Source organism: Lichenostomus cassidix, unplaced genomic scaffold, assembly GCF_008360975.1.
Source record: "Lichenostomus cassidix isolate B80296 unplaced genomic scaffold, HeHo_3.0 HiC_scaffold_538, whole genome shotgun sequence".
Taxonomy (NCBI): Eukaryota; Metazoa; Chordata; class Aves; order Passeriformes; family Meliphagidae; genus Lichenostomus; species Lichenostomus cassidix.
Window position 1 is genome coordinate 39,454 of NW_028148022.1, and position 19,827 is coordinate 59,280.

Sequence of the window (19,827 nt, forward strand, 5' to 3'; positions counted from 1 at the left end):
CCCCCCAAATTTCCCCCCCGGACCCCCCCAGCTCTCACCCCGCTCGGGGGTCTCTCCCCTCCTCCCCCCCGGGGGGCTGCAGAGCCAAAGGAGCTTCTCTCGCCGCCCCTCCCCCACCCCGGGGGGCTCGGGGGGCTCCGGGGGGCTCCGCCGCCCCTCCCCCCTTCTCCTCCTCCTTCGCCGCGTGGTTCTGAAACGGCAATTTGGGGAGGGGGCGTCAGTCTGGGGGACCCCAGACTCAAATATTCCCCCAGAACCCCAATTTTTGGGGTTTCCCACCCGTTTTTTGGGGAGTTTTCCCCCATTTTTTGGGATTTTCCCCCATTTTCTCCCCATTTTTTGGGGAGTTTTTCTCCATTTTTTGGGATTTTCTCCATTTTCCCCATTTTTGGGGTTTTTCCCCATTTTTTCCCATTTTTCCCCCATTTTTTTTGGGATTTTCCCCCATTTTCCCCCATTTTCTGGGGAGTTTTCCCCCATTTTTTGGGATTTTTCCCCACCCCATTTTTTCCCACTTTTTCCCCATTTTTTGGGGACTTTTTCCCATTTTTTTGAGTTTTCTCCCATTTTTCTCCCATTTTCCCCCATTTTTTGGGATTTTCTCCCATTTTTTCCCATTTTTTCCCATTTTTTTCCCTATTTTGTGGGATTTTCCCCCATTTTCCCCCCATTTTTCCCCATTTTCCCCCATTTTTCCCCCCACTTTTTCCCCATATTTTGGGGACTTTTCCCCCATTTTTTTTTATTTTTCCCCCATTTTTCCCCATTTTCCCCCCATTTTGGGGGAATTTTCCCCATTTTTTGGGATCTTTTCCCCTTTTTTTGGGGATTTTCTCCCATTTTTTCCCCATTTTTGGGGATTTTTCTCCCATTTTTTGGGATTTTCTCCCATTTTTCCCCATTTTTGGGATTTTCCCCCATTTTTGGGGGATTTTTTCCCCCATTTTTTTTGATTTTTCTCCCATTTTTTAAAATTTTTCCCCCATTTTTCCCCATTTTTTCCCATTTCCCCCCATTTTTTGGGGATTTTTCTCCCATTTTTTGGGGATTTTTCTCCCATTTTCCCCCCATTTTTTGGGATTTTCCCCCATTTTTTTTTATTTTTCTCCCATTTTTATAATTTTTCCCCCATTTTTTTCCCATTTTTTCCCATTTTCCCCCATTTTTTGGGGATTTTTCTCCCATTTTTCCCCATTTTTAGGGAGTTTCTCCCATTTTTCCCCATTTTCTCCCATTTTTCCCCATTTTTTGGGATTTTCCCCCATTTTTTGGGGATTTTCCCCCATTTTTTTTATTTTTCTCCCATTTTTTTAATTTTTCCCCCATTTTCCCCCATTTTTTCCCATTTTCCCCCATTTTTTGGGGATTTTTCTCCCATTTTTCCCCATTTTGGGGAGTTTTTCCCCATTTTTTGGGATTTTCTCCCTTTTTCCCCATTTTTTCGGATTTTCTCCCCATTTTTTGGGGATTTTCCCCCATTTTTTTGGGAGTTTTCCCCCATTTTCCCCCATTTTTTTCCCATTTTCCCCTATTTTTTGGGATTTCCCCCATTTTTTTGGGATTTTCCCCCCGTTTTGGGGGATTTTCTCCCATTTTTGGGGGGATTTTCCCCCATTTTCCCCATTTTTGGGGTTTCCCCCCATTTTTTGGGGATTTTCCCCCATTTTTTTTTTATTTTTCTCCCATTTTTATAATTTTCCCCCATTTTCCCCATTTTCCCCATTTTCCCCCATTTTTGGGCATTTTCTCCCATTTTCCCCCATTTTTTGGGTTTTCCCCATTTTCCCCATTTTCCCCATTTTTTGGGATTTTCCCCCATTTTATGGAGAGTTTTCCCCATTTTCCCCATTTTTCTCCCATTTTCCCCCATTTTTGGGAGTTTTTCCCCCATTTTTTCCATTTTCCCCCATTTTTGGCATTTTTCCCCCATTTTTTCCCCATTTTCCCCCCATTTTTTAGGATTTTTTCCCATTTTCCCCCATTTTTTGGGATTTTTCCCCCCATTTTTTGGGGATTTTTCCCCATTTTTCCCATTTTCCCCATTTTTCCCCAATTCGAGTCTCTCACCTCCCGGGCCGGGCTGGGTGGTGCCGGTCTGGGGGTCGACCTGCCGCTGCTGGGGGGGGAGGGGCTGGCGAGGTTTGGGGTGCTGAGGGCGGGGGGGGGCAGGGCGGGGGGGGGAGGGGCGGCAGAGACCCCCCGGAAGCGCGCCCCTCCCCCCCCCGGGGGGGTTCCCTCCAGCCCTCCCCCCACGCGGCTCTCCAGCTCCTCCGCCCGCAGCTCCGTGCTCTCCTTCTCCTCCTGGATCAGCCTGGGGAACCCAAAAATTGAATTTGGGGAGGGGGCGGGGGGTCCCCCAAAAATTTGGGGTCGTTAGAAACCCAAAAACCCCAAAAAAACCCGAAAAAAACCCAAAAAAACCCCGAAATTCCCATTGATTTCTACCCTAAAATGGCTCTAAATGCCCCAAAATTTCTCTCCTTCTCCTCCTGGATCAGCCTGGAAAACCCAAAAAATTAATTTGGGGAGTGGTCGGGGGGTCCCCCCAAAATTTGGGGTCGTAAAAGTCCCAAAAACCCAAAAAAACCCCAAAATTCCCATTGATTTCTACCCCAAAACATCACAAAATTCCCCCAAAATGTCTCTCCTTCTCCTCCTGGATCAGCCTGGGAAACCCAAAAAATTAATTTGGGGAGGGGGCGGGGGGTCCCCAAAAATTTGGGGTCAGAAAAATCCCAAAAACCCCAAAAAAACCCCGAAATTCCTATTGATTTCTACCCTAAAATGGCTCTAAATGCCCCAAAAAGTCACAAAATTGCCCCAAAATGTCTCTCCTTCTCCTCCTGGATCAGCCTGGGAAAGAAAAAGTTAATTTGGGGAGGGGTCGGGGGGTCCCCCAAAAATTTGGGGTCGTTAGAAACCCAAAAACCCTAAAAAATCCCGAAATTCCCATTAATTTCTACCCCAAAATGGCTCTAAATATCCCCAAAATGTCTCTCCTTCTCCTCCTGGATCAGCCTGGGGAACCCAAAAATTTAATTTGGGGAGGGGTCGGGGGGTCCCCCAAAAATTTGGGGTCGTAAAAGGCCCAAAAACCCCAAAATTCCCACCCCAAAATTCCCACGAAAAACCTCAAAATTCCACCCGAAAATCCCCAAATTCCCCTTTTTGTCCCCAATTTTGGGGTCCCTGGTTGGTCCCGGATTTTGGGGTTTTTTTGGGGTGATTTTGGGATTTTTTGGGGTCCCGAATTTGGGGAGGGGTCGCTCTGACCCGATCCATTTTTTGCTGACTCAGCGCCTTTCCTGCTGCAGAAATTGGGTGGAAATCCCTGAATTTGGGGGAAAATATCTCGATTTTGGGGTCTCTGGGTGTTCCCTGAATTCAGGATTTTTTTGGGGTGACCTCGGGGGGGTTTTTGGGGTCCCGAATTTGGGGAGGGGTCGCTCTGACTCCATCCATTTTTTGCTGACTCAGCGCCTTTCCTGCACCAGAAATTGGGTGGAAATTGATACATTTTGGGGGGAAATCTCTCGATTTTGGGCTCCCCGAATTCGGGATTTTTTTGGGGTGACCTCGGGGGGTTTTTGGGGTCCCGAATTTGGGGAGGGGTCGCTCTGACCCGATCCCTTTTTTGCTGACTCAGCGCCTTTCCTGCACCAGAAATTGGGGCAAAATCCCTATAATTTGAGGAGAAAAACCCTATATTTTGGGGGAAATCCCTGGATTTTGGGGTCTCTGGGTGTTCCCTGAATTTGGGAATTTTTTGGGGTGATTCTGGGATTTTTGGGGGTCCCGAATTTGGGGAGGGGTCGCACTGACTCCATCCCTTTTTTGCTGACTCAGCGCCTTTCCTGCACCAGAAATTGGGGCAAAATCCCTGAATTTTGGGGGAAAATCCCTGGAATTTTGGGGTGAAATCCCTGGATTTTGGGTCTCTGGGTGTTCCCTGAATTCAGGATTTTTTTGGGGTGATTCTGGGATTTTTTGGGGTCCCGAATTTGGGGAGGGGTCGCTCTGACCCGATCCATTTTCTGCTGACTCAGCGCCTTTCCTGCACCAGAAATTGGGGCAAAATCCCTTAATTTTGGGGGAAAATCCCTGGAATTTTGGGGTGAAATCCCTGGATTTTGGGTCTTTAGGTGTTCCCTGAATTTGGGAATTTTTTGGGGTGATTCTGGGATTTTTGGGGGTCCCGAATTTGGGGAGGGGTCGCACTGACTCGATCCCTTTTTTGCTGACTCGGCGCCTTTCCTGCACCAGAAATTGGGGCGAAATCCCTTAATTTTGGGGGAAAATCCCTGGAATTTTGGGCTGAAATCCCTATATTTTGGGGTCTCTGGGTGTTCCCCGAATTCGGGATTTTTTTGGGGTGATTCTGGGATTTTTGGGGGGTCCAGAATTCGGGGAGGGGTCGCACTGACTCCATCCATTTTTTGCTGACTCAGCGCCTTTCCTGCAGCAGAAATTGAGTGGAAATTGATACATTTTGGGGTGAAATCTCTCGATTTTGGGCTCCCTAAATCCGGGATTTTTTGGGGGTGACCTCGGGGGGTTTCCGGGGGTCCCGAATTTGGGGAGGGGTCGCTCTGACTCTGAATCATTCAGAGCCTTTCCTGCAGCAGAAATTGGGGCAAAATCCCTATATTTTTGGGTGTAAATCCCTGGATTTTTGGGGAAAAATCTCTCGATTTTGGGCTCCCCGAATTCGGGATTTTTTTGGGGTGACCTCGGGGGGTTTCCGGGGGTCCCGAATTTGGGGAGGGGTCGCTCTGACCCGATCCATTTTTTGCTGACTCAGCGCCTTTCCTGCCGCAGAAATTGGGTGAAAATCCTTTGATTTTGGGGAAAAATCCCTGAATTTTGGGAGAAAATCCCTCGATTTTGGGCTCCCCGAATTCGGGATTTTTTTGGGGTGACCTCGGGGGGTTTCCGGGGGTCCCGAATTTGGGTCGGGGGTCTCACTGACTTGATCTCCTTGTTGATGGCCTCGAGCTGCTCCTGCAGCATGAACGCCAAGGTCTGCACGTCCGTCTGTCCGCCCGGCGAGGGAGGTTCCCCCCCGGGACCCCCCGAGACCCCCGAGCGCTGCTCGTCCTCGTCGGAACCTTCCGGAGCTCCTTCCGGGGGCAGAACCCCCCGATCCCGATCCCGATCCCAATCCTGGGCAGGGGGAGATGGAATTCCCAAAATTCCGGCCGGAATTCCGGCGAAACTTAAAAATTCCACCCGAAATTCCGCCCAAAATTCATCCCAAAACTTAAAAATTACACTAAAAATTCCACTCGAAATTCGTTGCACAAATCTCAAAATTCCTCCTGAAATTTTGCCCCAGAAGTCCCAAAATTCCTCCAAAAAATTCATCCCAGAAATCCCAAAATTCCTCGAAAAAATTTTGCCCCAGAAGTCCCAAAATTCAGCCGAAATTCCACCAAGAATTCATCCCAGAACTCAAAAATTGCACCCAAAATTCACCCCAGGAGTCCCAAAATTCCTCAAAAAATTCATGCCAGAAGTCCCAAAATTCAGCCGAAAATTCATCCCAGAAATCCCAAAATTCCTCAGAAAAATTCGGCTCGGAACTCCTGAATTTTCTGTCCGAAAACCCCTAAAACTGCCAGATTTCCACCCCAGAATCCCCAAATTTTCCACCCCAGAACATCCAAATTTCCACCCCAAACCCCAAATTCCCTCCTCCCGATCCCAATCCTGGGGAGGGGAGATGGAATTCCCAAAATTCCGACCGAAATTTGGGTGGAAAAGCTCAAAATTCCGCCGGAAATTCATGACGGAACTCGAAAATTCTGCCTGAATTTCGCCCCAGAATCCCCGAATTTTCCACCCCAGAACCCCAAATTCCCCCCCAGTCCCAGTCCTGGGAAGGGGGAGATGGAATTCCCAAAATTCCGACCGAAATTCCAGCAAAACTTAAAAATTCCACCCGAAATTCCACCGAAAATTCATCCCAAAACTTAAAAATTCCACCCGAAATTCAGCTCAAAATTCATCTCACAAGTCCCAAAATTCATCCCAAAATTCATCCCAGAAGTCCCAAAATTCCTCCAAAAAATTCGGCCCAGAATTCCCGAAATTCCGCCGAAAATTCATCCCAGAACTTAAAAATTCCCCCAAAAAATTCGGCCCAGAAGTCCCAAAATTCAGCCTGAAATTCCACCGGAAGTTCATCCCAGAAGTCAAAAATTCCACCCGAATTTCACCTCAGAACTCCGAAATTTCCACCCAAAAATTCACTCCGGAATTCCCAAATTTCCACCCCCATTTCACCCCTGAATTCCCAAATTTCCACCCAAATTTCGCCCCAGAATTCCCGAATTTTCCACCCCAAAACCCCTAAATTCCACCCCCAGAACTCAAAAGTTCCACCCGAATTTCCACCCCAGAATTCCCGAATTTTCCACCCCAAAACCCCTAAATTCCACCCCCAGAACCCCAAAATCCCCCCTGATCCCAATCCTGGGGAGGGGAGATGGAATTCCCAAAATTCCGAACGAAATTGGGGTGGAAAAGCTCAAAATTCCGCCGGAAATTCATGACGGAACTCGAAAATTTTGCCTGAATTTCGCCCCAAAATCCCTCCTAATCCCCCCAAAATCCACCAAAATTCCCAAAATTTCCCAAAATCCCGCAAAATTCCCCCAAAATCCCCCAAATTGCCCCCGAATTCCCCCAAATTTCCCCCAAAAACCTTTAAACCCCCAAATTCTCCCCAATTTACCCCCAAAATCCCCAAATCCCTCAAATCCCCAAAATCCCCTAAAATGCCCAAAATCCCCCAAGATTCCTAAGGATTCCCCCAAATTCCTCCCAAATTTCCCCCTAAAAGCCCTTTGAGCCCTGAGCTCCCAAGATCCCCCAGGTCTGAGAGTTCTAGTTTTCCCCCAGTTCCCCCAAGTTCTCTGGGCTCCCCAAAGGTCTGGGGTCATAGTCCCCAGGCTCCACTTGAGTCTAGTTCTAGTGCCCTAAGGTCCCCCAGTTTCTGATCCTCAGATTTCTCTGAGTTCCCCAAAGTCACACAAGATCTGAGTTCCCCAAAAGATCTAAGTCCCCAAAAGTCATGCAGAGCCCCCAGGTTATCCACACAAGGTGCCCCCCAAGTCTAAGTCCCCCAGAGTTTTCCACAAAGTGCCCCAGGATTTTCCCAGAGTTCCCCCCAAGATCAAAGGTCACAAAAGTCCCCAAGTCTTTCCAGTCACAGTTCTGGAGTTTTCCCCAGAGCTCCCCAAGTCCCAAGATCCCCCAGATTTCCCCAAAGTCTTCCCCCAAGTCCCCCAAAAAGTCCCCCAAAGATCCTTTAGAGCCCCCAAGTTCCCCAAGAACACTGATTCCTAGATCTGATCCCCCAAAGTTCCCCCCCAGATTTCCCACGTCACAGGTTCCCCCAAGTTCCTCCCCCAAAGATTCCCCCCAGGTTTTCCTCAAGATTCCACCAGATCCCCAAATTTCTAAAGAATTTCATCTGGATTCCCCCAAGTTTTCCCCCAAGGCTCCCCCAGATCCCCCAGATCACTCCCAAAGTCTAGTCTGAGTTCCCCCCCAGTCCCCCCAGGTTTCCACCAGATCCCCCAAGTCCCCCAGATCGGCTCCGGTTTCCAAAGTCATTTCAAGCCCCCAAGTTATACTAGGTCTAGGCTCCTCAAACCCCCAAGATCCCCCAGGTTCCCCCAAAAGTCCCCCAAGAGTCTGAGTCTAAGGAGTCTGGAGTCTGAAACCCCCAAAATCCCCCAAAAAATCCCCCAAATCCACAAAATTCCCCCAAAATCCCCCCAAAAATCCTTTAAACCCCAAATTCTCCCCCAAATCCCTCAAATTTCCCCCAAAATTCCCAAATTCTCCCCCAAATCCCCCAAATCCCCCCAAATCGCTCCGAATTTCGCCCAAAAAAAGCCCTTTAAACCCCCAGAGTTCTCCCTAGTCCCCCAGGTTGCTCCAAGATTCCCCAAAGTCATGGTGCCCCAGGGATCCCCCAAGTTCCCCCAAGTCCCCCAAGATCCCCAGATCCTCCCAAGTTCACAAAGTCCCAAAGAATCCCCCAAGTCCCAAAGTCTACCAAGTCCCCCAAGGTGCCCAAAGTCCTAGGAGTCCCAAGAGTCTGAGTCCCCCCAAAGGCCCTTTAGGCCCCCAAAGTCTCACAAGGCCCCCAAGTCCCCCAAGTTCCCCAAAGATCCCTGAGTTTTCCAAAGTCACAAGATCCCCCAAGTCCCCCAGATCCCCAGGAGTCTGAGTTCTGAGTCTGGGTTTTCCCCAGATCCCAGGTCTGCTCAATTTCGCCCAAAAAAGCCCTTTAAACCCCCAAATTCTCCCCCAAATCCCCCCAAACTCCCCCCAAATCTCCCCAAATCCCCCCAAATTCCCCACCTTGCCCGTCTCCTCCCTGGGCGTTGCCCATCGCCCCTTCCTGGGCCGCCGCGGGGCGAGTTGAGGCTCCAGGGAGGAGCCCAGGGGGCTCGGCGGGTAGCGCAGCTCCAGGGCACTGCCCGGGAGAGACCTGCGGATTTGGGGGAGATTTGGGGAAAATTTGGGAAAAATTTGGGGAAAATTTGGGAAAAAATTGAGAAAAATTGGGAAAAAATTGGGGTTTTGGGGAGAGTTTTGGGGGAAATTGGGGAGCTTTGGGGATTTTGGAATGGGGTTTAAAGGTTTTGGGGAATTTGGGGGAGATTTGGGGGTTTTGAGTTTTGAGGTTTTAGGAAATTTGGGAAAATTTTGGGGTTTGGAGGGCAATTTGGGGTTTAAAAGAGGTTTTGGGGAATTTGGGAGGTGGGGATTTTGGGGGGATTTTGGGATTTTTGGGGAGATTTGGAAAAATTTGGGGGATTTTGGGGGATTTTGGGGGATTTGGGGAATGTGAGTTTGGGGGGTGAATTGGGGGATTTTGGGGAGAATTTGGGGGTGGGGTGGATTGTTGGGAAATCTGGATTTTTGGGGAGATTGGGGGGATTTTGAAATTTGGGGGATTTGGTGGGAGGAATTTGGGATTTTGGGGGAGATTTGGGGGAGATTTGGAGAGGATATTGGGGTGTTTTGGGGGAAATTGGGGATTTGGGGAGATTTTGAAGGGCATTTTGGGAATTTTGGGGGAATTTTGAGGGGAATTTGAGGGGAATTGGGGGAATTTGGGGAGATTTGGGGATTTGGGGTGAAGTTGAGTTTGGGAGAATTTGGGTTTTGGGAAATTTTGGGGTTTTGAGTTTTTAGGGAGATTTGGGGGACTTGGGGGAATTTGGGGAATTTGGGAAAAGTTTGGGGATTTGAGGGAAATTTGGGGATTTGGGGGATTGGGGAATTTGTGGAAAAATTTGGGGTTTTGAGGGAGTTTTGGGGATCCTGGAGGAGGAAATTTGGGATTTTGGGGCGAATTTGGGGTGAAAATTGGGGGGAATTTGCAGATTTGAAGGGATTTTGGGGGAAAATTTTGGGGAAATTTTGGGGTATTTGCAGGGGATCTCAGTCGGGATTTTTGGGGTGTTTTTGGGGAATTTTTGGGGTATTTTTGGGGTACCTGGAGTAGGCGGAGCTCGGTCTCCCCCGGAGCTGATCGAGTTCCAGCTGCATCCTCTCCATCTCTGCCAGCAGCTGCTCCTGTGGGAAATTCGGGAATTTTGGGAATTTTTGGGAATTTGGGGAGTGGGATTCAGCCCTGGAGACCCTCCAGACCCCCAAGAAAACCCCAAAAACTCCCAAAAAAACCCCAAAAAAACCCCAAAAAATCCCCCAAATTCTCCCCAAATCCCCCCAGCTGCATCCTCTCCATCTCTGCCAGCAGCTGCTCCTGGGGGAAATTCGGGAATTTTGGGAATTTTGGGAATTTTTGGGAATTTGGGGAGTGGGATTCAGTGCTGGAGACCCTCCAGACCCCAAAAAAAACCCCAAAAAATCCCAAAAAAACCCCAAAAACCCCCAAATTTCCCCCCAGCTGCATCCTCTCCGTCTCCACCAGCAGCTGCTCCAGGGGGAAAATTCAGGAATTTTTGGGAATTTTGGGGAATTTTTGGGAATTTGGGGAGTGGGATTCAGTGCTGGAGATCCCCCAGACCCACCCGAACCCCAAAAACTCCCAAAAAAACCCCAAAAAAAACCCAAAAAATCCCCCAAATTCTCCCCAAATCCCCCCAGCTGCATCCTCTCCATCTCTGCCAGCAGCTGCTCCTGGGGGGGAAATTCGGGAATTTTGGGAATTTTGGGGAATTTTTGGGAATTTGGGGAGTGGGATTCAGTGCTGGAGACCCTCCAGACCCCAAAACAACCCCCAAAAAAATCCAAAAAAATCCAAAAAAACCCCAAATTTCCCCCCAGCTGCATCCTCTCCATCTCTGCCAGCAGCTGCTCCTGGGGGAAAATTTGGGAATTTTGGGAATTTTTAGGAATTTGGGGAATTTGGGGAGGGGGATTCAGCCCTGGAGATCCCAAAATCCCCTCCAAACCCCAAAAAACCCCTCAGGACCCAAAAATACCCCAAATTTTCCCCTAATCTCCCCAGCTGCATTCTCTCCATCTCCACCAGCAGCTGCTCCAGGGGGAAAATTCAGGAATTTTTGGGAATTTTGGGGAATTTTGGGGAATTTTGGGGAATTTGGGGAGGGGGATTCAGCCCTGGAGACCCCAAAAATCTCTCAGGACCCCAAAAAAAACCCCAAAAAAACCCCCAAAATCCGAACCTTGTTGAGGAGGAGCTCGTCCTGCATTTTCTTCATGTTGGCGATTTCTTCGCTCAGCGAATTCTGGAAAATAAAATTTAGGGAGAGGAAAATTTGGGGAGAGAAAATTTGGGGAGAGGAAATTTGGGGAGAGGAAAAAATTTGGGGAGAGAAAATTTGGGGAGAGGAAAAAATTTGGGGAGAGGAAAAATTTGGGGAGAGAAATTTTGGGGAGAGAAAATTTGGGGAGAGAAAATTTGGGGAGAGAAAATTTGGGGAGAGGGGGTGAGAGGAAATTTGGGGAGAGGAAATTTGGGGAGAGGAAAAATTTGGGGAGAGGAAAAAATTTGGGGAGAGAAATTTTGGGGAGAGGAAATTTGGGGAGAGAAAATTTGGGGAGAGGAAAAATTTGGGGAGAGGAAATTTGGGGAGAGGAAATTTGGGGAGAGAAAATTTGGGGAGAGGAAATTTGGGGAGAGACATTTTGGGGAGAGGAAAAATTTGGGGAGAGGAAAAAATTTGGGGAGAGGAAAAATTTGGGGAGAGGAAATTTGGGGAGACCCCAAAAAAAATCCTGGGACCCCAAAACCCACCCCCGGAGCAGAGAGACCCCTCCCCAAATGAACCAGGAGCACCGAAAAATCTTAAAATCCTTTTTTTGGGATGATTTAAATCATTTCTGGGATATTTTGGAGACCAGAATTCACCAAAATTACCCCAAAAGTCTCCCAAAATCCCACCCAATACACCCCAAATTTTCTCCCCGAGACCCCCCAAGCCCCCTCCCCAAATTCAGAACTCCCCAACCTTCTCCTCCAGACCCCAAATTCCCTCTTTGAGGTGCAAATGAAACCATTTCAGAGCCAAAAAACTCCCAAAATTCACCCAAAATTCACCCCAAAATCCCTCAAAATCCCACCCAGGACACCCCAAATTTTTCCCCCCGAGACCCCCCAAGCCCCCTCCCCAAATTCCAGCCTCCCAACCTTCTCCTAAAATTCTCAATTCCCTCCATGAGGTGCAACTTGGAATATTTCAGAGCCCAAAAATTCCCAAAATTCCCCAAAAATCCCTTTGAAAAACCCCAAAATCCCACCCAGGACACCCCAAATTTTCCCCCCAGGACCCCCAAGCCCCCTCCCCAAATTCAGAACTCCCCAACCTTCTCCTCCAGACCCCAAATCCTCTCCTTGAGGTGCAAATGAAATAATTCTTGACCCCAAAATTCCCCCAAAATCCCTTTTAAAAACCCCAAAATCCCACCCAGGACACCCCAAATTTTCTCCCCAGGACCCCCCAAGCCCCCTCCCCAAATTCAGAACTCCCAACCTTCTCCTCCAGGCCCCAAATCCTCTCTTTCAGGTGCAAATGAAACCATTTTAGAGGCCAAAATTCCCCCAAAAGTCCCCCAAAAAATCCAAATCACAGGACACCCCAAATTTTCCCCCAGGACCCCCAAGCCCCCTCCCCAAATTCCAGCCCCCAACCTTCTCCTCCAGACCCCAAATTCCCTCCTTGAGGTGCAACTGAGGACATTTTAGAGCCGAAAAACTCCCAAAATTCAGCCAAAATTCACCCAAAATTCAACCAAATTCCCCAAAAATTCCCAAAAATTCACCCAAAATCCCACCCCGGACACCCCAAATTTTCCCCCCAGGACCCCCCAAGCCCCCTCCCCAAATTCAGATCTCCCCAACCTTCTCCCCCAGACCCCAAATTCCCTCCTTGAGGTGCAAATGAAACCATTTTGGACCCCAAAAACTCCCAAAATTCACCCCAAAATTCACCCCAAATCCCCCAAAATCCCACCCAGGACACCCCAAATTCCCAGGACCCCAAGCCCCCTCCCCAAATTCAGATCTCCCCAACCTTCTCCTCCAGACCCCAATTCCCTCCTTGAGGTGCAATGAAACATTTGGACCCCAAAAATCCCAAAATTCCCCAAAAATCCCAAAAACCCCAAAATCCCACCCAGGACACCCCAAATTTTCCCCCCAGGACCCCCAAGCCCCCTCCCCAAATTCAGAACTCCCAACCTTCTCCTCCAGACCCCAAATCCTCTCCTTGAGGTGCAAATGAAATAATTCTTGACCCCAAAATTCCCCCAAAATCCCTTTTAAAAACCCCAAAATCCCACCCAGGACACCCCAAATTTTCCCCCCACGACCCCCCAAGCCCCCTCCCCAAATTCAGAACTCCCAACCTTCTCCTCCAGGCCCCAAATCCTCTCTTTCAGGTGCAAATGAAACCATTTTAGAGGCCAAAATTCCCCCAAAAGTCCCCCAAAATTACAAAAAAATCCCCAAAAATTCCCAAAAATTCACCCAAAATCCCACCCAGGTCACCCCAAATTTTCCCCCCAGGACCCCCCAAGCCCCCTCCCCAAATTCCAGCCCCCAACCTTCTCCTCCAGCGCCCCCATCCTCTCCTTCAGGTGCAGCTGCAGCCTCTCGTTGCTCTCGCTCAGCAGTCGATCCACAGTTTCCGACAACCTCTTGTTGTGCTCGTCGTTCATCTTCTCCCTCTGCCGCGCCTGGGAACCCCAAAATTCGGGGTGAAAACCCCAAAATTCGGGGTGAAAACCCCAAAATTCGGGTTCGGGGCCCCAAAATTCGGGTTCGGGACCCCAAAAATCGGGTTGAAAACCCCAGAATTTGGGTTGAAAACACTAAAATTCGGGCTCAGGACCCCAAAATTTGGGATGAAAACTCCAAAAATCGGGTTCGGGACCCCAAAATTCGGGTTCGGGACCCCAAAATTCGGGGTGAAAACCCCAAAATTCGGGTTGAAAACCCCAAAAATTCGGGCTCAGCGCCCCAAAATTTGGGATGAAAACTCCAAAAATCGGGTTCAGGACCCCAAAATTCGGGGTGAAAACCCCAAAATTCGGGTTCAGGACCCCAAAAATCGGGTTGAAAACCCCAAAATTCGGGGTGAAAACCCCAAAATTCGGGTTCGGGACCCCAAAATTCGCGTTCGGGACCCCAAAATTCGCGTTCGGGACCCCAAAAATCGGGTTGAAAATCCCAAAATTCGGGGTGAAAACCACAAAATTCGGGTTGAAAACACTAAAATTCGGGCTCAGGACCCCAAAATTCGGGTTGAAAACCCCAAAATTGGGGATGAAAACCCCAAAAATCGGGTTCGGGACCCCAAAATTCGGGTTCGGGACCCCAAAAATCGGGTTCAGGACCCCAAAAATCGGGTTGAAAACCCCAAAATTCGAGTTGAAAACCCCAAAATTCGGGTTGGGAAACCCAAAATTTGGGTTTGGGACCCTAAAATTCGGGTTCAGGACCCCAAAATTTGGGTTGAAAACCCCAAAATTCGGGTTGGGGACACTGAAATCATGGAAATTCTGCTGGTTTTGCCCCAAAAAATGGGAATAAATTCAATTTTTTGGTGATTTTTTTGGGGGTTTTGGGTTTAAGTCAGGAGGGAAATTTTGGGGTTCAGGAGGATTTTTGGGATTTTTTGGGACTAGAAGGGATTTTTTTGGGATTCAGGAGAGTTTTTTAGGATTCAAAGGGATTTTTTGGGGATTCAGGAAGGAATTTTCAGGATTTTGGGGGTTTTTTGGGATTCAGGAAGAAATTTTTAGGATTTATGGGTTTTTGGGGGATTCAGGAAGCAATTTTTGGGATTTTTTTTAGGATTTTTTGGGATTCAAGAAGGAACTTTCAGGATTTTGGGGTTTTTTGCGGAGATTCAGTAAGGAATATTTGATCTCCAGCCAGATTTTTGGGGTTTCCCAGCTCAGAGTCCCCAATTTTGTCACTGTCCCCAATTTTGTCATCATCCCCAATTTTGGGATCCCAATTTTTGGGGTTCCCAGTTTTTGGGATCCCCAAATTTTTGGGATCGTCCCCAATTTTGGGGTTTCTCACCCTCTGCAGCTCCTGGTTCTTCTCCTGCAGCTGAGCCTCGAGCTGCCGCAGCCGCTCCTCGAAATTGCCGTGGCGCTCCTCGGCCTGGGGACAGCGGGGACATTTGGGGACATTGGGGGCATTGGGGACATTTGGGGATGTTGGGGGTGTTGGGGGTGTTGGGGATGTTGGGGACATTGGGGACATTTGGGTCATTGGGGTCATTGGGGGTTTAGGGACATTTGGGGACAACAGGGACGTTTGGGGACATTTTGGGACATCGGGGACATCGGGGATGTTGGGGGTTTAGGGACATTGGGGGACATTTGGGGACACTGGGGATGCTGGGGATGTTGGGGACATTTGGGTCATTGGGGGCATTGGGGGTTTAGGGACCTTTGGGGACAACAGGGACGTTTGGGGACATTGGGGACATTTGGGATATTGGGGACATTGGGGGCATTGGGGATATTTGGGGACATTGGGGACGTTGGGGCACTGGGGACATTATGGACACTGGGGGCATTGGGGATGTTTGGGGACGTTTGGGGACATTAATGGGGACATTTGGGGACATTGGAAATATTGGGGATTTTGGGGATATTGGGGACATTTGGGTCATTGGGGTCATTGGGGATTTAGGGACATTTGGGGACATTGGGGACATTGGAGATGTTGGGGACATTTGGGGACATCAGGGATATTGGGGACATTGGGGACATTATGGACACTGGGGACATTGGGGACATTAATGGGGACATTTGGGGACATTGGAAACATTGGGGACATTTGGGGACATTGGGGATTTGGGAACATTGGGGACATCACCTCAGGACCCCCAAAAAACAACCCAAAACCCCCCAAAATTCCCCCAAATCCCCTCAAATCCTCCCAAAATTCCCCCAAATCCTCCCGAAACTCCCCCAAATTCCCCAAAATTCCTCCAAATCCCCCCAAATCCGCCCAAAGTTTCAATCCCCCAAAACTCCCCCAAATCCCCTCCTAAAACTCCCAAAATTCCCCCAAATTCCCCCACCCCCCAATACCCCCAAAACTCCCCAAATCCTCCCAAAATTCCCCAAAATCCCCCAAATCCCCTCCAGATCCCCAAAACCCCCAAAATTCCCCCCCAAAAGCCCCAAATTTCTCAGAACTCCCAAAATTCTCCACTTAAATTTCAAAACTCCCAAAATCCCCAAAATTCCCAAAATCCCCAAATCCTCCTTAAAACTCCCCACATCCTCCAGACCCCCAAGACCCCAAAATTTCCCCAAAAAGCCCCAAAATCCCCTCCCAAATCCTCCCAAAATTCCCTGAAATCCCCTGCAAAACTTCCCCAAATCCTTCCCATAATCCGGCCCTCTAAATCCTCCAAAATCCCCCCAATCCCCTCAGGACCCCCCAGGACCCCCAAAATTCCCCCAAAACCCCCCAAGCCCACCTTGGTGAGCGCCGCCACCCTCTGGGCCAGCTGGGCTTCGATCTCAGGCAACGTCTCAGCTTTCTGCAGAGTCAGCTGGAGCTTCGCCTTGGCGTCCTCCAGCCACTCCTGCAGCTGGCGGCCCTTCTCCTCGCTCTGGGGACAGTGCAGGGGACATTGGGGACATTGGGGACATTGGGGACATTGGGGACATTGGGGACATTGGGGGGATTAGAGACATTGGGGACATTGGGGACAATGGGGATGTTGGGGACATTGACATCCTCCAGCCACTCCTGCAGCTGGCGGCCCTTCTCCTCGCTCTGGGGACAGTGCAGGGGACATTGGGGACATTGGGGACATTGGGGACATTGGGGACATTGGGGACATTGGGGGGATTAGAGACATTGGGGACATTGGGGACAATGGGGATGTTGGGGACATTGACATCCTCCAGCCACTCCTGCAGCTGGCGGCCCTTCTCCTCGCTCTGGGGACATTGGGGACATTGGGGACATCAGGGATGTTGGGGACATTGGGGACATTGGCGTCCTCCAGCCACTCCTGCAGCTGGCGGCCCTTCTCCTTGCTCTGGGGACAGCAGGGACATTGGGGACGTCAGGGGTGTTGGGGACATTGAGGGGATTAGAGACATTGGGGACACTGGGGACATTGGGGGTGTTGGGGGTGTTGGGGACATTGTGGGTGAAGGACAAGGATAGGGAGGAGGGGACAACATCAACCGGTGGGGGGGACATCAATGGGGACACAAAGGTGTGTCCAGGTGTGTCCCCTGTGTGTCCCCAGGTGTGTCCCAGGTGTATCCCATCTATCTCAGGTATGTCCCCAATGTCCCCAGGTGTCCCCAGGTGTGTCACCTGTGTGTCCCCAGGTGTGTCCCCAGCTGTATCCCATCTATCCCAGGTGTGTCCCACCTATCTCAGGTGTGTCCCAGATGTGTCCCCAGGTGTCCCCAGGTGTGTCCCCCGTGTGTCCCCAGGTGTGTCCCAGGTGTATCCCATCTATCTCAGGTATGTCCCCAATGTCCCCAGGTGTCCCCAGGTGTGTCACCTGTCCCTACAGGCTCTCCTTGCTGGCCAGCTCATTCTCCAGGTGTATCCCAGGTGTATCTGTGTGTGTCCCATCTATCCCAGGTGTATCTCAGGTGTATCTCAGGTGTGTCCCCAATGTCCCCAATGTCCCCAGGTGTCCCCAGGTGTGTCCCCAGGTGTGTCACCTGCCAGTAGAGGCTCTCCTTGCTGGCCAGCTCGTTCTCCAGGTGTATCCCTGGTGTATCCCATCTATCCCAGGTGTGTCCCACCTATTTCAGGTGTGTTCCCAGGTGTCCCCAGCTGTGTCCCCAGGTGTCCCCAGGTGTGTCCCCAGGTGTGTCACCTGCCGGTAGAGGCTCTCCTTGCTGGCCAGCTCGTTCTCCAGGTGTATCTCATCTATCTCAGGTGTATCATATCTATCTCAGGTGTGTCCCCAATGTCCCCAGGTGTGTCCCCAGGTGTGTCACCTGCCGGTAGAGGCTCTCCTTGCTGGCCAGCTCGTTCTCCAGCCGGTCGTTGGCGTCGTGCAGCGAGGTGGCCTCGCGCTGGGCGCTCAGGTAACGCCGCTCCAGGGTGGTGATCCGCTCCTCCATGTCCTCGCGCTGCGCCAGCGCCTGGGGACAGCAGGGACAGCGGGGACATTGGGGACATTGGGGACATCGGGGACAGCGGGGACATTGGGGTGATTGGGGACATCGGGGACATCGGGGACATTGGGGGGATTGGGGACAGTGGGGACATTGGGGACATTGGGGGGATTGGAGACAATGGGGGCATTGGGGACATTGGGGACAGCGGAGACACTGGGGACAATGGGGGCATTGGGGACATTGAGGGGATTGGGGACAATGGGGGTGTTGGGGACATTGGGGACATTAGGGAAATTAGGGGACATTGGGGACATTGGGGATATTTAGGATGTTGTGGGCATTGGGGACGTTGGGGGCATTTGGGATACTAGGGACATTGGGAACAATGGGGACAATGGGGACATTGGGGACATCGGGGACATCGGTGACATTATACCAATTCCCTCCCAGTTTGAGCCATTTTCACCCAATTTTTCCTGGTTTTTCCCCATTTTTCTCTGGTTTTTTCCCATTTTCTCCCCGTTTTTCCCCATTTTCTCGATCCCCACCTCCTTGAGGTCCCTCTGCAGCTTGGCCCCAGCCTCGTGCGCCCTGGCCAGCTCCCAGTTTGGGGTTAAACCTCCCAGTTTGAACCATTTTCGTCCAAATTTTCCCCATTTTTTCCCGTTTTTTCACATTTTCTCCCCTTTTTTCCCATTTTTTCACATTTTTTCCCCATTTTCCCCACTCCCACCTCCTTGAGGTCCCTCTGCAGCTTGGCCCCAGCCTCGTGTGCCCTGGCCAGCTCCCAGTTTGGGGTTAAATCCTCCCAGTTTGGGGTCAATTCCTCCCAGTTTGAGCCATTTTCACCCAATTTTCCCCATTTTTTCCCCGTTTTTTCACATTTTTTCCCATTTTCCCCCATTTTCTCGATCCCCACCTCCTTGAGGTCCCTCTGCAGTTTGACCCCGGCCTCGTGCGCCCTGGCCAGCTCCCAGTTTGGGGTTAAACCTCCCAGTTTGGGGCTAAACCTCCCAGTTTGAGCCATTTTCACCCAATTTTCCCCATTTTTTCACATTTTTTCACATTTTCTCCCCGTTTTTTTCCCATTTTTTCCCCGTTTTTCCCCATTTCCTCCGATCCCCACCTCCTTGAGGTCCCTCTGCAGTTTGGCCCCGGCTTCGTGCGCCCTGGCCAGCTCCCAGTTTGGGGTTAAACCTCCCAGTTTGGGGTTAAACCTCCCAGTTTGAGCCATTTTCACCCAAATTTCCCCATTTTTTCCCCATTTTTTCACATTTTCTCCCCGTTTTTTCCGTTTTTTCACATTTTTTCCCCATTTTTTCCATCCCCACCTCCTTGGGGTCCCTCTGCAGCTTGGCCCCAGCCTCATGTGCCCTGGCCAGCTCCCAGTTTGGGGTTAAACCCTCCCAGTCTGAGCCATTTTCACCCAAATTTCCCCATTTTTTCCCCATTTTTTCACATTTTCTCCCCGTTTTTTCCGTTTTTTCACATTTTTTCCCCATTTTTCCCATCCCCACCTCCTTGAGGTCCCTCTGCAGCTTGGCCCCGGCCTCGTGTGCCCTGGCCAGCTCCCAGTTTGGGGCTAAACCTCCCAGTTTGAGCCATTTTCACCCAATTTTCCCCATTTTTCCCCATTTTTCCCCGTTTTTTCCCATTTTTTCACATTTTTTCCCCATTTTCCCCATCCCCACCTCCTTGAGGTCCCTCTGCAGTTTGGCCCCGGCCTCGTGTGCCCTGGCCAGCTCCCAGTTTGGGGTTAAACCTCCCAGTTTGAGCCATTTTCACCCAAATTTCCCCATTTTTCCCCATTTTTCCCCGTTTTTCCCCATTTTTTTCCCATTTTCTCCCCGTTTTTCCCCATTTTCTCAATCCCCACCTCCTTGAGGTCCCTCTGCAGCTTGGCCCCGGCCTCGTGCGCCCTGGCCAGCTCCCTCTGGGCCGCGCTGGCCTCGTCCTGCAGCCGGCCGAGCTGGCGGCACAGCGCGGCCACTCGGTGTCTGCCCAGCGACGCCTCCAGCTCGGCGTCCCGCCGCCGCTCGGGGCTGGCCTGGGGGACAGCGGTCACTCGGGGTCACTCGGGGTCACTCGGGGTCACTCGGGGGTCACTCGGGGTCACTCGGGGGTCACTCAGGGTCACTCGGGGTCACTCGGGTGGTCACTCGGGGTCACTCGGGGTCACTCGGGGGTCACTCAGGGTCACTCGGGGTCACTCGGGGTCACTCAGGGGTCACTCGGGGGTCACTC

At 50.6% G+C, this 19,827-nt stretch overlaps 1 protein-coding gene across 1 annotated transcript in view; it reads right to left on the reverse strand.

Annotated features, from left to right (window-relative positions):
* Positions 1-34: 34 nt before the first annotated feature.
* LOC146420367 (liprin-alpha-3-like) overlaps positions 35-19,827 on the reverse strand; it is a 31,111-nt gene continuing 11,318 nt past the window's right edge. Inside the window, exons 7-17 of the mRNA XM_085048346.1 lie at positions 19,460-19,630; positions 17,461-17,607; positions 15,963-16,097; positions 14,543-14,626; positions 13,057-13,188; positions 10,677-10,739; positions 9,521-9,600; positions 8,377-8,506; positions 4,970-5,163; positions 2,068-2,311; positions 35-190 (exon numbers count right to left, since the gene is read on the reverse strand). Coding sequence (XP_084904472.1) covers positions 35-190; positions 2,068-2,311; positions 4,970-5,163; positions 8,377-8,506; positions 9,521-9,600; positions 10,677-10,739; positions 13,057-13,188; positions 14,543-14,626; positions 15,963-16,097; positions 17,461-17,607; positions 19,460-19,630 — 1,536 coding nt within the window. The remainder of the gene's footprint in view (positions 191-2,067; positions 2,312-4,969; positions 5,164-8,376; positions 8,507-9,520; positions 9,601-10,676; positions 10,740-13,056; positions 13,189-14,542; positions 14,627-15,962; positions 16,098-17,460; positions 17,608-19,459; positions 19,631-19,827) is intronic.